This window comes from Entelurus aequoreus, linkage group LG09 (assembly GCF_033978785.1).
Source record: "Entelurus aequoreus isolate RoL-2023_Sb linkage group LG09, RoL_Eaeq_v1.1, whole genome shotgun sequence".
In the NCBI taxonomy this organism is placed as follows: domain Eukaryota; kingdom Metazoa; phylum Chordata; class Actinopteri; order Syngnathiformes; family Syngnathidae; genus Entelurus; species Entelurus aequoreus.
The window spans coordinates 21789874-21805386 of NC_084739.1; the positions used below are offsets into that span (position 1 = coordinate 21789874).

Below are 15513 nucleotides of genomic sequence, written 5' to 3' on the forward strand. Positions count from 1 at the left end.
TAAATAGATATAGAACAGGAGCTATGTTCAGTGACTTTGTTCTTGGTGTGCAATGGGGATGTTAGTGTTTTTGTTGTATTTTTTATTTTATCAATATATATATTAGTGCGCAATATGTAGTATTTATTACAAAAAACGTGTTTTTCATTACGTATTATTTCTGCTGTGTGTTAAAATCCTGCACTGCAACAACCTAATTTCCCCATTGTGGGATAAGTAAAAGTATCCTGTCCTATAGGTTTTGAATACTAAATAGACTAAGGGATGAGCTGACTAATAACAATAAATAAAGGGGGGGGGGGGGAATATAGGCAGGGTGAAGTAACTGCACTACTGACACCATTCTGAACAAATACCTTGGAGTAAAAATCAACAAGGGAACTCACTACACTCAAACAAATCCTACAGATAAGACATACAAGGTTGGACTGACAAGTATTGGGAGCTAATAATAGTCAGACGAGGGAAATCACAACAGTCAAAGTAGACTTTCCAAAGAAGTGAAATGCCAGCCCAAAACGGCTAAGCGCCATGACCTGTGACCCCAGCAATCTTGGCTATCTTACATCAGATGGACCGATGTTAACTTATGTTAATCCACATTTAAATTCAACCTTTGAAGACAGCAGGTGATTGCAGAAAAAGGTTAGGTGCAGACAGTGATTAAAGCTTTTGTTTGCACTAGATTGCGACGCAGAGAATACATATATTGTGAATTGTGGAGCAGAAAAAGGTCAACTTAGACATAGTATATGATTATTGTTGGCAACTAGGAAACTTGGATTGATCCCCATTACCTGCATTGTTAGACCCCTCATGCTTGCAGAGTTTCACTCTGGAGAATGCACAGAAAAGGGGTCGTGGATCATAATTCCCCCAAAAAGTGCAGTTTTTCGTTTCTAATCTACATTTATGGACTACATAACCTGTAACTATGGTGCTTTAGTCAAAATGTTACATACATTTTGCTTTATAGACCAGTCCTTTTGTAGGCTCTCTTTTTAGATGCAAATGAACCCCTCTAAGCCTCGCCCCTTTAGTTGACTGAGGCCCTGTCTACATTAAGTCGGATAACTCCTTAAACGAATAATTATTTAGCCTAAGCACCGTGTCAGCCACACTAACCCATCGTTTAAGGTTCCCCTCCTTGGATAATTTTTTGCACGGGAAAGTGCGCCGTGTGTTTCTTGAATCTCCGGCTCTTCGCTTTGTATGGACTCATAGATTGTTTACAAACTGAGTTCGGAGAGGAAGTGAAGTCAGAAAGACCGCGCCCCGCACAGGAAGTGACATCAGAATGAACACGCCACAGCCAGTTTCATAATAAAATGGTTCTCTAACTCGGAGCTAACCACTGGAAATATGGAGGCGAGTCATCCAGACATGCCGTGTTTCTCCTTTCGTCTGTACAGACGCTTGTGGAAATCACACATGAATACCTTAAGACAGGGGTGTCCAAACTTTTTCCACTTAGGGCCGCACACTAAAAAATCAAAGCAAGTGGGGGCTATATTGATATTTTTTATTTTAAAAACCAATACACTATATGTATAAAAAATATACATTTAGGCCTCCACTCAGGCTTAATCCCGGGGACACCAAAGGGTTTAGGTAAAAAAAATATATAAAAAATGTGTCATTATTTAGTATTATTATTATTCAAAGTTTAAATCTCCAGATCAATATAATTTTTGTTTTTTTAAGATTTAAGTTGTATGCCCTTTTTGTCAAAGACAAACCCTGTTTTTTATGAAAAAAACAAAACATTTTCCCCCAATAAAATTTTAAAGTGGAATATTTCCAATTATATAATAATTGGAGCTCATAACATAACTCATAACATTTATTTTAATGTATTATTATTTTTTGAGCAATGACACTTAAAAAAAAAACAAGTCCCACTAAAATTATTGGGGATCCAAAAGGGTCCTGCTCAGTTTAGTGTTAAAAATAAATTGTAATTTTTTAAAAAACTTTTAAAACAACAGTCTCGAGATCAACTTCAGATCCATCCGTCAATTATAACTTTTATTGTTGTTTATGTTTCTTGTTTGTTCGTTTTAGGCCCTTCTTTAAAAAAAAAAAAAACTTATGTCAAACACAAAATATGCAACACTTTCCCCAAAAAATATTTCAAAGTTGAATATTTAATGTGACGTAATTTAAGCCTTGAATAGGTAAATAATTCATAATAACATTGTTTTTGATTCATTATTATTTTTTAGAGAAAGAAACAGCCTGCATCTTTGTGTTACTAGAGTCAACATTGCAACATTCTCTTGTTACATTCCACCTGTTTGCTCTTTTATACCACTTTTTATGTTTTTTGTTTTTTTTAATCGTATTTTTAGAATGTGCCGTGGGGCCGTCAAAAAATTACCTGCGGGCCGCAAATGGCCCCCGGGCCGCACTTTGGACACCCCTGCCTTAAGAGAAAGCGATTGCAGCTATTTGGGATACAGCACTTCTCAGACGGCAAGAGAACTTTCGAATGTCGAGGTCAGCTGTGATTTTACTTACCGAAAAACTTTGTCTATGTGTTGAAGGAGAGACAACGAGAATGCGGGCTCTCGTGGATGTGATTAAAAAGGTAGTGTGTACTTTGTATTACCTGGCCGACATGGGAAGACTACAGAAAACAGCGAATGCATTTGGACTGGCAAAGCAGACTCTATTAAATATTGTCCGCCATATATGTCGTGTAAGTCCAAAGTATATAAAGTCACCAAAAACTAATGAACAATGAAGGCGAAGGCAAAAGAGTGAGGAGTGTCCTGACCAGATATCTAGATCCCTAGTTTGATTGATGTAAAATGTTATTTGTCACATTGTTTACTTCCACACGTCCATTAAAGATACGATTCATGTATGATGGCTCAGGTGTGATTCACTGCAACTTGCACACAAAGCAACACTGGAGGTAACAATGACGTGCGCATTTTCCGCAAATGCGTACTAGGTGGCGTTGCGTCGGCGGACAGAAGGGGGGGGGATTTCTTCAAACGACCGTTGTGTGTGTGTGTGTGGACAAGGATAAGGTTAGGTGGGATTTACCCTGGATAAATTGACTTTGGACTATTTCGGAGCGAGGAAATTTCACGACTGAATTTGTTGGACAGGTGGCATCCTATGACAGTTCCACGCTGGAAATCACTGAGCTCCTGAGAGCGGCCCATTCTTTCACAAATGTTTGTAGAAACAGTCTCCATGTTTAAGTGCTTGATTTTATACACCTGTGGCCGGGCCAGGTGATTAGGACACCTGATTCTGATCATTTGGATGGGTGGCCAAATACTTTTGGCAATATAGTGTATCTAGTCATTAGGTGTGTAACGATGCGTTTTAACAATGATTCAATTTGATACCAACTTTGAAAGTTGGTATGGTATGGTATTGTTGCACCTTTCCTGCTTCCGGCTCCCCAGACCGTAGTCGATGGGCGCAGGGGAGACTCCTCCAGGGCCGATGTATCTCGGGGGCAACACCCTTCACTCTACCCGGCAGTGGGTCTCCGTAGCTCCGGACTCCAGGGTGAATAATGAGTCCAGCGATTAGTTGCCAACTCGTAACTTTATTAATGTCTGCACACAGGCAATCCACCACAACAACTAGTACCCGCCCGCACTCACGCTACCGCTCCCTCTCCTCTCTCTCGCCCACACACTCACTGACGTCACTCACCTCAGATGCTGTCACCAGTTAAAGGGCCACACACACACATAGGCTACTCTCATAACAGTACGGTATTTGTGGTTGCCGATACGATTCAGCGAGTTGAAATTGATTCAGTAGCGTTTTAGCAAAGGAAACCCAACAGTGTGACTGTGAAATAAATACTGCACCACCACAACTACACAAAAAGAAAAGTGGATTTTATGTAATATGGCCCCTTAAAACTTTGAACTAAAGTCTCAGTGATAATGAGACCTCCCAACATTTACAAACTGAATGCTAGCTTCAGGCTAATGTTTATTTAAGTGCTAGTTACCCCCAAATCACCATTATTTTGCTGTGAGTTTATTTGCTGGGTCCTGTGACCGGGACACAGCTATTTATCTTAATTATAATATGCAAACCACACAGCCATCCACTTTGCAGTTAAAAGCGATGTTCAGGCAAAATATGTAGAAAGGATTCCAAAAGCTGCATAATTCATGGCCAGCTTGAAATAATAACATATAAAATATTCATCAGCTAAATTACTTATCTCTGTAATCTGCTTATGTCTTGGGGTTCAGGGTAGGAAGGGCAGGCGGCGGGGGTCAGAACGGGTTGGATCTTTTGGCAATAGGAGTGTTTATTCTGTTTTCGAATATTCATTGGCAGCGGATGGAGGAAAAAGAACATGCTGTACGCTCTTCCCTCAAAGACTGTTTTTGTTTGTAAGGAAACGCATGTATTTTTAATTATCCTACACAGGAAGATTCTGAACAGGTAGCTGCTACCATGGCTACACAGGTGAAGAAAGTTTTTGTTCTGAATACTTTTTGTTGTCACCCATGAATCCGTTGTATTACAGATGATCAAAATGTGTGGGTGTAGACCAGAGGTCGGCAACCCGCGGCTGCGGAGCCGCATGCGGCTCTTTGACCACTCTGATGCGGCTCAGCTGCATACTTGCCGACCCTCCCGATTTTCCCAGGAGACTTACGGATCTCAGTGCCTCTTTTAGAAATCTCCCGGGTTAAATATTCTCCAGTTATCACCTTAACAACTTAATCAAGGGCGTGCCAATGTAGCATTGCTTTTACTGATCCTCTATAGCCTGTATAAACACCATGCCAGCCCGTCCACATGGTGTATGTAGCTTTTACTTGCACACGTAAGAGACAGCAAGGCATACTTGCTCAACAGCCACTCTGCTTACACTGACGGTGACCGTATAAAACAACATTAACACTGTTACGTTACAAATATGCGCCACACTGTAAACCCACACCAAAAAAGAATGACAAACACATTTCTGGAGAACATCCGCACCGTTAAACAACATAAATACAACAGAACGAATACCCAGAATCCCATGCAGCCCTAACTCTTCCAGTCTACATTGTACACCCCCCTACCACCACCACCCCCCCACACATCAACCCCCCTCCCCACCCGCCTTCGTGCGTCGGTTGAGGTGGGCGGGGTTTGCGGGGGTGTACAATGTAGACCGGAAGAGTTAGGGCTGCATGGGATTCTGGGTATTCGATGTGTTGTGTTTATGTTGTGTTACGGTGCAGATGTTCTCCAGAAATGTGTTTGTCATTCTTTTTTGGTGTGGGTTCACAGTGTGGCGCATATTTGTAACGTGACAGTGTTAAAGTTGTGTTAAAGTTGTTTTATACGGTCACCGTCAGTGTAAGCTGTGTGACTGTTGAGTAAGTACGCCTTGCTGTCACTTGCGTGTGCAAGCAGAAGCTGCATTCAACATGTGGCCGATCAGGTACGCTGTTTGCAAAGACTGTAGAGGGCGCTAAAAGCAGTACCAACGCCCTACATTTCGGGTGTCTCCCGGAAATACTGTGAGAGTGGGCAAGTATGATGCTGTCAAGCGCCGTTAAAGTAAAACTTGCGGGCCGTACTAACATTAAATTGTCTTAATAAGTTGCGGGCCGGAGCGTGTGTCTGAGACCCTTGGTTTTAAACATAGCCCAAAAGTTTAAAAAAAAAGCTTTGTATGCAGTAGTGATGGGATCGGCAGTTCTTTTGACTGTACTGAATCACTAGAATCAGTTCCTTAAATTGATTCGTTCAAAAAATTTGTTCACCGAATCACCCCATTTTTAAATCTTCTCAAAACAGCCTGCCCTACACGTTACCCTCCGCCCCTCCCCCTCGCGTCGCTGCTGCTCAGCCTGCACGGATTTTCTTTAACTTTATGTGTTGAGATAATGGGGACGTGTGTTTGTTTTCATGTGGCTTGAGTCAACATTAGCCGTTAGCTTGGAGAATGAATGGAGAACGGATGCCAATGGCATGAAACATATCCCCGCGACGGGGGGAGAATCACTCGCGGCATTGGGGCAAGCAGAGCAGAGAGCGAGAGCGTTGACGTTCACTGAGTGATTCATGTCGTGAATCCGCGGTGAACGAATCGTTCGCTCTGTCCCTCCCCCTGCCCTCTCATTGGCTGCGTCGTTCGCCGACGTCGAGGGTTCAGTGAGTCACAGAATGTGCCAGTTCCACTCATACCGGCATGGTCGCGGCGGAGCTCAACTGAACTGAGAAAGGAACGAATCAGTTCATGAAGTGATTCGGTTCAGTACGTTCACTCAAAAGATTCGTTCTTTCGAACGAATCGTTCGCGAACGACACAACACTAGTATGCAGTGTTATTTCATTTTAAATTTCAAAGGAGTTTTGTGGCTCCCAGTATTATCTTTAATTTGTGAAACTCGTCAAAATGGCTCTTTGAGTGGTAAAGGTTGCCGACCCCTGGTGTAGACCAAGGCCTGTTGGTATATAAATGCATATGAATAAATGGAGAGAAAAAACATGCAATTCTTCTTCTTGAGATTAATATTTACTGTGCTGCACATTCGCTTCTCTTGTTTATATTCTTGTAATTTGCTGCAACCCACACAGTGCAACCTAAGAGGATGAACGGCCATGCAAATAGATGATTACGAAGAACGGCTAAAAACAAACTTCCTCCCATTGTTCCCGTCAGAATCCATACCACCTATTGACGTCGACGTTCATTTTCACGGAGCAACGATGACTAATTCTTGTCTTACACTACTTCTTGTATTTATGAGTTACTGCTCCAAGAATTTTCAGTACTGTTTTTACGTATCTCTTGAACTTTAGAAATTATTCCAACGGTTGGAATCTGTGCTTTTGAGTGACATACAGGTTATTACGGTAATCAGAGGAAAACACGACACAGTTGCAAGCAGATGAGTAACAAAGCAGAGGGGGCGAGGTTTGTGTACAGCACAATACAATACAGAATGGAGAAAACTAAGGCCCTGTCTACATTAAGCCAGATAACTCCTTAAACGAATAATTATTTAGCCTAAGTTCCGTATCAGCCACACTAAACCGGGTTTAATTTTTCACGCGGGTAAGTGCGCCATGTATTTCTTGAATCTCCGGCTCTTAGTTTTGTATGGACTCATAGATAGTTTACAAATTGAGTTCGGAGAGGTCTTTCGCGCCACGCAAAAGAAAGTTACGTCAGAAAGAACGCGTCACCGCCAGCATCCTAACAAGCGGTTTTTCATAACTCGGATGTTGTGGTTGGAGGGAGTTGATGGCACAGACACACAAATAATTTAGTGTGGGAAGGAATTTATGTATGTACGTAAGGGAGGGAGAAGGGAGAGGACTCTGGTTCACACTCCAGTAAAGTAGGTGGCGGTGACGCACCTTTAATGTTGAGTACCCCTGCATTAAACAAGAAAACCAGCAGGAGTGTCACAGACAGACACGGAATTTCTGCAGAAAAGTGATATAGCGAATATATTTTACCCTTTGTGCTCATCTTTCGCCGTGTTTGTCGCATATTTGTTGTGTTTTGCCAATTTTAAAGTATACCGTATTTCCTTGAATTAGCGCCGGGGCGGTAATTAATTTAAAACCTCTTCTCACTCCGACGCTTACCAAAGGCATGCGGTAATTCTAAGCATGCGCTAATTATTTTAAAACCGCTTATCACTCCGGCGCATACCAAAGGCATGCGGTAAATTTAGGCAAGCGCTTATAAATTTGAGTGTGATGTAAGGATACCATCATGAAAAGCACATTTAATTAAAAAAAATGTTATTATGGTCTTACCTTTACTTATAAATTAAGTCCATGCGCCGCTCCGTCTGAACAAAAGCATCGATAACTTGTTTATAGAAGTCTTCCTTATCTTTCTTCAGTTTTAAAAGTCTCTCTGTCTCGATGGAGATCTTCCTTTAATTATTACTTCCTGCTTCGATTGAAAGTCCAGTTTAGAAAACTGTTGTTGTCACTTCTTCTGCAGCCGAGTAGTCGCAAGAATGATTCCTGGGATCACTATAGCGCCCTCTACCACCATGAGGCGGGAGTCATTTAATGACTCATATTTGACACACGCAGCTATATTAATAAAACATTTGTACTGTTCTTTTTAGCATATTCAATAGCTTGGACCTTAAATCCTACTGAATAGCTCTTTATCTTCTTCCCTTTATGCGATTTTAAATTATTGAAATTAGCCTCCTCCATTTTGTAAAATGATGCCTTGAAAGTTGAAGTGTCACTCGTGACGTGACGAGTTTGACCCGGCGGTAAAACGAGGCATATGCTAATTATTCTGCGAAACGAGTTGGACCCGGCGGTAAAACGAGACATGCGCTAATTATTTTGCTAAACAAGTTTCACCCGGCAGTAATTCTAAGCATGCGCTAATTATTTTGCGAAACGAGTTTGACCCGGCGGTAAAACGAGGCATGCGGACTATATATACCCGGCGGCAATTGAAGGAAATACGGTATGTTAAAAGATATTGTCTGGGAAGTAGAGAGGAGCGACATTATTTTTAATATTCTGTGTTGTATTGTTCATAGTTAATATTGTAAATCTGACATTTTTTATTTTCATGTACATTCTAGGTGTCTTATTCAGTTAAAAAAAAATTAAAATGCCATTCTATTTTTTGAGATGGTCTGTTGTAGTATTTTTAGTATGCATGCCCCTCAAGAATAGTGCTGGCCATGTGGGAGACTGTCTGTACTTTTAGCTCCGTAGTCAGCACGCTGGCCTCTCACACTGGCGACCTAGGACGGCGCCACGGTCGTAACACAGTAGGAAAAAACAACGCAGCCGAGTGAGAGAGTATACAAGCTGAGCTGTTTGTGATTGACAGCGTTTAACAACAATCATTGCATTCCGCCGTCAAAATCGGGGGTCCCTGAATGGGTGGGGCCTCTGGGCTTCAGCCCAGGTAAACCCCGTGCATTAAGACGGCCTTGTGTGTAGTGCTGCATAAACTGGGTCTTGAGTTTTGAAGCAACAAATTCATGCACTAAAACTGTTTGCACTGAATTTTTCAAACACGTACTGCACTTCAACAAACTGATTTTTTTTTTACAATTAATATGTCAGCATAATTTGATTCAGTTAAATAAATTCAATTGCCAAAATTCAAACGCCAACAAATCAGTTACATAAATTCAGTGTCGGGTTGTACGGTATACCGGTATTAGTACAGTACCGCGATACTAATGAATCATATTCGGTACTATACTGCCTCTGAAAAGCACCGGTCCCACACCCCACCGTGCCCCTGTCGTCGTCACGTCATGACATTGCTGGTTTTACAAGCAGAGGAGCATGTTCGGCAGTGCACAATCACAGAGTACTTACAAGCAGACAGTGTGTAGACAGAAAAGGGAGAACGGCCGCATTTTGGCTTAAAAACTGACGATAAAGGTGAAGTTATAACACTGAAACGCCCTCAGGAAGAGGTGCTTTAAGACATGGCTACCTAGCTAGCTAGCTAGTCGGCAGTGTTTTAGCTACTTCTAAATCACTAATCCTCGCCTCCATGGCGACAAATAAAGTACGTTTCTTACAAGTATCATCCCTGCAGGACGAGGAATAGCTAAACATGCTTCACTACACACCGTTGCTCACCGGTGTCAAAATGTAAACAAACGCCATTAGTGGATCTACACCTAAAATCCACTGTAATGATACCAAGTACGATAGTGTATCTAGTTGATACTACTATGATTACGTCGAACATCGTCTTTAGTTTTTTTCATATTATGTTTATAAACTAAGGAAATATGTCCTTGAACATATGAAGACTTTGAATATGATGTATGATCCTGTAACTAATTGGTATCGGATTGATACCCAAATGTAAATCACCCAAACAACACAAAAATAAGCGATTATTACATTTTAACAGAAGTGTAGACAGAACATGTTAAAAGAGAAAGTAAGCAGATATTAACAGCAAATGAACAAGTAGATTAATAATTCATTTTCTACCACTTGTCCTTAATAATTTTGACTAAATAATAGAATGGAAAATTACACAATGTTACTGCATACGTCAGCAGACTAAATTAGGAGCCTCTGTTTACTTACTTACTACTAAAAGACAAGTTGTCTTGTTGTCCACTATTTTATTTAAGGACAAACTTGCAATAAGAAACATATGTATAATGTACCCACAGATGTTTTGGTAAAATAAAGCCAATAATGCCATTTTTTGTGGTCACCTTTATTTAGAAAAGTACCGAAAAATATCGAAATAATGGTACCAAAATATTGGTATCGGGACAACACTATATCAGTGTAAAAAAAAAAAAAGCTTTGTTATCAAAAACACAAATTGATCTCCATTTATGTAGATGCATTCAGTTCAATATGGTAATTTATCTGTAATATAGACACAGCATATTATTTCTGTTGATTGCATTGTTGCACAGAGAATTGATCCTAGCCAAAGTATCAGCATCTCCTAATGACTTCTAAAGTTCCATTCATCGAGTGTATGTGTGTGAATGCCATGTTAATTTCACATCTTGCATAGTCAGAGTCCTCTTTTATCACAAGGACATAAACCCTCCCCTGGTGTAAATCATACCAACTTTAGTAGCATTACACCTCATTAAGATGTCAGCGTTTGAAGTCCTGCACACTTTCAAGGACTCCAGCCTTTTTGTGAAATGATCACTTCCCCCTGACCTTGTTGGGCCAATGGCGGCCAGCTCGCTACCTGCTCTGATTGATGCACCGAGGGTACTGGCACAGCTGGAAGAGGAGACGGTGAAGCAGAGGGAACAAAGAGTTGTGGGCCACACGGGGTGCAGCAATTAGGCTGTTTTCTTGTTGTTAATTAAAAGCAAATTAGAGAGTGCGACAGGAGTTGCTGTCAAGCCTTATTTGCTGGCAGCGTGTGTGCAGAGGAACACCTGTTGTTGCATATCCACTCTCTTATCTCAACCTCTTCTTCTTTCTGTTTTCCTTAGGGCCGCAGGGGAAAGCCTGGTGAGCCTGGACCTGAAGGCAAACCTGTGAGTGATACTCAATAACAGACAGCATATTTATGTAACTATTCCTAAATATTAACCCAATTATATAGATCAGTGTTTGTCAACCACTGTGCCGTGGCACACTAGTGTGCCGTGAGATACAGTCTGGTATGCCGTGGGAGATTATATAATTTGACCTATTTGGGTTACAAATATTTAACTATAGTTTGCAAATTATGTGTTGTTGTTGAGTGTCGGTGCTGTCTAGAGCTCGGCAGAGTAACACTGTAATACTCTTCCATATCAGTAGGTGGCAGCCGGTAGCTAATTGCTTTGTAGATGTCGGAAACAGTGTGCAGGTAAAAAGGTGTCTAATGCTTAAACCAAAAATAAACAAAAGGTGAGTGCCCCTAAGAAAAGGCATTGAAGCTTAGGGATGGCGATGCAGAACGAAACTAAAACTGAACTGGCTACAAAGTAAACAACAACAGAATGCTGGACGACAGCAAAGAGTTACTATGGAGCAAAGACGGCGTCCACAAAATACATCCAAACATGACATGACATACAACAATGTCCCCACAAAGAAGGATAAAAACAACTGAAATATCCTAGCACCTCCAAAACCCTCAAATCTAAACTCCAAACATCTCAGAACAAGCTAGTCAGGTTACTTCTAGACCTCCACCCCAGATCCCACCTCACTCCTACCCACTTCTCTAAAGTGGGCTGGCTCAAGGTGGAGGACAGAGTTAAACAACTTGCACTGAGCCTAGTCTATAAAATCCGCTACACCTCCCTGATACCGAAGTACATGTCAAACTACTTCCTTAACGTAAATGACCGCCATAACCACAACACCAGGGGGTGCTCCACTAACCACGTTAAACCCAGATTCCGAACTAACAAAGGTCTTAACTCATTCTCTTTCTATGCCACATCAATGTGGAATGCGCTCCCAACAGGTATAAAAGAAAGGGCATCTCTATCCTCCTTCAAAACCGCAATAAAAGTTCACCTCCAGGCAGCTACAACCCTAAACTAACACCCTCCCCGGATTGCTAATAATCAAATGTAAACAATCAAATGCAGATACTTTTTCTTTTTCTTATGCCTTCTGATCTCTCTCTCTCTCTCTCTCTCTCTCTCTCTCTCTCTCTCTCTCTCTCTCTCTCTCTCTCTCTCTCTCTCTCTCTCTCTCTCTCTCTCTATGTCCACTACTTGATGTCCATACCCCCCCCCACCCCCCCACCCCTCCACACCCCTGATTGTAAATAATGTAAATAATTCAATGTGATTATCTTGTGTGATGACTGTATTATGATGATAGTATATATGATAGTATATATCTGTATCATGAATCAATTTAAGTGGATCCCGACTTAAACAAGTTGAAAAACTTATTCGGGTGTTACCATTTAGTGGTCAATTGTACGGAATATGTACTTCACTGTACAACCTACTAATAAAAGTCTCAATCAATCAATCAATCAATCAATCAATCATTGATTGCTAAAACAAAGTGGATGTGGGAAATATCGCTCAAAAGGAAGACATGAAACTGCTACAGGAAAATACCAAAAAAAGAGAAAAACCCACCAATATAGGAGTGCAAGACAAGAACTACAACACTACACACAGGAAAACAGCAAAAAACTCAAAATAAGTCACGGCGTGATGTGACAGGTGGTGACAGTACACGTACTTTGAGACAAGAGCTATAGTGATGCATGTCGCATGATGCAACGACTTTTTACTGTCAACTGAGTTTCATTTTTTTAATAATGTCTGCTTGTGGTGTGCCTCCGGATCTTTTCAACGCAAAAAATGTGCCTTGGCTCAAAAAAGGTTAAAAAACACTAATATAGATGACCTCCAAATCTACAAAATGCCAGGATACTTATGATGGGGGACGGCGTGGCGAAGTTGGAAGAGTGGCCGTGCCAGCAATCTGAGGGTTACTGGTTCAATCCCCACCTTCTACCATCCTAGTCACGTCCGTTGTGTCCTTGAGCAAGACACTGCACCCATGCTCCTGATGGGTCCTGGTTAGCGCCTTGCATGGCAGCTCCCGCCATCAGTGTGTGAATGGGTGAATGTGGAAATAGTGTCAAAGCGCTTTGAGTTCCTTAAAAAAAAAAAAGGTAGAAAAGCGCTATACAAGTATAACCCATTTACCATTTACCATAATTGTACATTTCTGCAGCAGTGCGTATACTACTCCTAATCACAAACTACACTTACCGGCAAATTCAACCTGTTTAGAGAATTACAAGAGTGCAATCAAAATAGCATATAATAAAGAGTCATTTCCCAATTCATTTAAAAAAGGGAAAGCCCACCCCATTGTGATAAGTAGAGTAGTGCCTCAACTTAGCAGCTCAATTGGTCCCATGACAAAGCTCGTAACTCAAAACACTCACATCTCAAATTAGCCCCGCCCGTTGAAAGTATTTTTAAATTCATGTAATCCATTCTTAGCCCTCCCAAAATGCCTCTTTTTTAAAGGCCTACTGAAATGAAATTGTTTTATTTAAACGGGGATAGCAGATCCATTCTATGTGTCATACTTGATCATTTCGGGATATTGCCATATTTTTGCTGAAAGGATTTAGTAGAGAACATTGACGATAAAGTTTGCGACTTTTGATCGCTGATTAAAAAAAGCCTTGCCTGTACCGGAAGTAGCGTGACGTCACAGGTTGAAAGGCTCCTCACATTTCCCCATTGTTTACACCAGCAGCGAGAGAGAATCGGACCGAGAAAGCGACAATTACCCCATTAATTTGAGCGAGTATGAAAGATTCGTGGATGAGGAACGTGAGAGTGAAGGACTAGAGTGCAGTGCAGGACGTATCTTTTTTCGCTCTGACCGTAACTTAGGTACAAGGGTTAATTGGATTCCACACTTTCTCCTTTTTCTATTGTGGATCACGGATTTGTATTTTAAACCACCTCGGATACTATATCCTCTTGAAAATGAGAGTCGAGAACGCGAAATGGACATTCACAGTGACTTTTATCTCCACGACAATACATCGGCGAAGCACTTTACCTACGGAGCTAACGTGATAGCATCAGGCTTAACTGCAGATAGAAACAATAAAAAATAAACCCCTGACTGGAAGGATGGACAGAAAATCAACAATACTATTGAACCATGGACCTGTAAATACACGGTTAATGCTTTCCAGCCTGGCGAAGCTTAACAATGCTGTTGCTAACGACGCCATTGAAGCTAACTTAGCTACGGGACCTAACAGAGCTATGCTAAAAACATTAGCTATCCACCTACGCCAGCCAGCCCTCATCTGCTCATCAACACCCGTGCTCACCTGCGTTCCAGCGATCGACGGAGCGACGAAGGACTTCACCCGATCATCGATGCGGTTGGCGGCTAGTGTCGGATAGCGCGTCTGCTATCCAAGTCAAAGTCCTTCTGGTTGTGTTGCTGCAGCCAGCCGCTAATACACCGATCCCACCTACAACTTTCTTCTTTGCAGTCTTCATTGTTCATTAAACAAATTGCAAAAGATTCACCAACACAGATGTCCAGAATACTGTGGAATTTTGCGATGAAAACAGAGCTTTTTGTATTGGATACAATGGTGTCCGAATACTTCCATTTCAACCATTGACGTCACGCGCATACGTCATCATACATAGACGTTTTCAACCGGAAGTTTCGCGGGAAATTTAAAATTGCACTTTATAAGTTAACCCGGCCGTATTGGCATGTGTTGCAATGTTAAGATTTCATCATTGATATATAAACTATCAGACTGCGTGGTCGGTAGTAGTGGGTTTCAGTAGGCCTTTATTATTTAACTGTCACGAGGGGGAGGCATCTTACTCCGTGGGTTGTTCTCCCGGAATGCAGACGGAACTCCGGACAAAGCGTGCAGGTAGGAATATGATTTATTGTACATAAATCATTCGATGAAATACAAAATACAGAGAACAAACAAAAAGAAAGCATGCGGAAGCTAAGACAATAACTTAGCGCAGGAATCTTCAGCCAGTGAACAAGAAATAAACCTATGTGACTGTTGCATACAGCAAACAACGAAGCCAGACCGAGTGTGGCGCACAACGTGAATAAATAACTCTCTGATTAGTGCAGGTGAGCATGCCGAACACTAATCAGAGGCAGGTGAAACCAATCGGCACCCAAATGGTAACCAAAACAAACCCAGGGGTGCACAAAACAGGAGCTAAGGGAGTCCAAAACTAAACAGAACATGACTAAACAAAACATGATCCGGGCAACGGATCATAACATTAACATGCTTTTTTAAAAGGAAAACTCACTTTTAAGTAAGAAATAGTACTGCAGTACAGTGGAATCTCGATTTACGAACTTAACTGGTTTCTTGAACAGGGTTCGTAAATTTCTCCATTAAAAAAACAATGTTAACATGAATAATAAGTTTCGGCATTGACACAAGTCCATATTTTAGTAAAGGTTTGTACACCTTGGACAAAATATAATGTGCTCTGCAGTACGGTAACATCACAAGGAGATGATGGACCAACTTTCTATTTATTAACAAAGCCAAAACAACAA

The 15513-nt window shown here is 41.3% G+C and overlaps 1 protein-coding gene across 3 annotated transcripts in view; it reads left to right on the top strand.

Moving 5' to 3' along the window:
* LOC133657238 (collagen alpha-1(XIX) chain-like) overlaps window positions 1–15513 on the top strand; it is a 361915-nt gene that overhangs the window by 206163 nt on the left and 140239 nt on the right. For all 3 annotated transcript variants that reach the window (XM_062058310.1, XM_062058311.1, XM_062058312.1), the window contains one exon: window positions 10944–10988. In XM_062058310.1, coding sequence (XP_061914294.1) covers window positions 10944–10988 — 45 coding nt within the window. The remainder of the gene's footprint in view (window positions 1–10943; window positions 10989–15513) is intronic.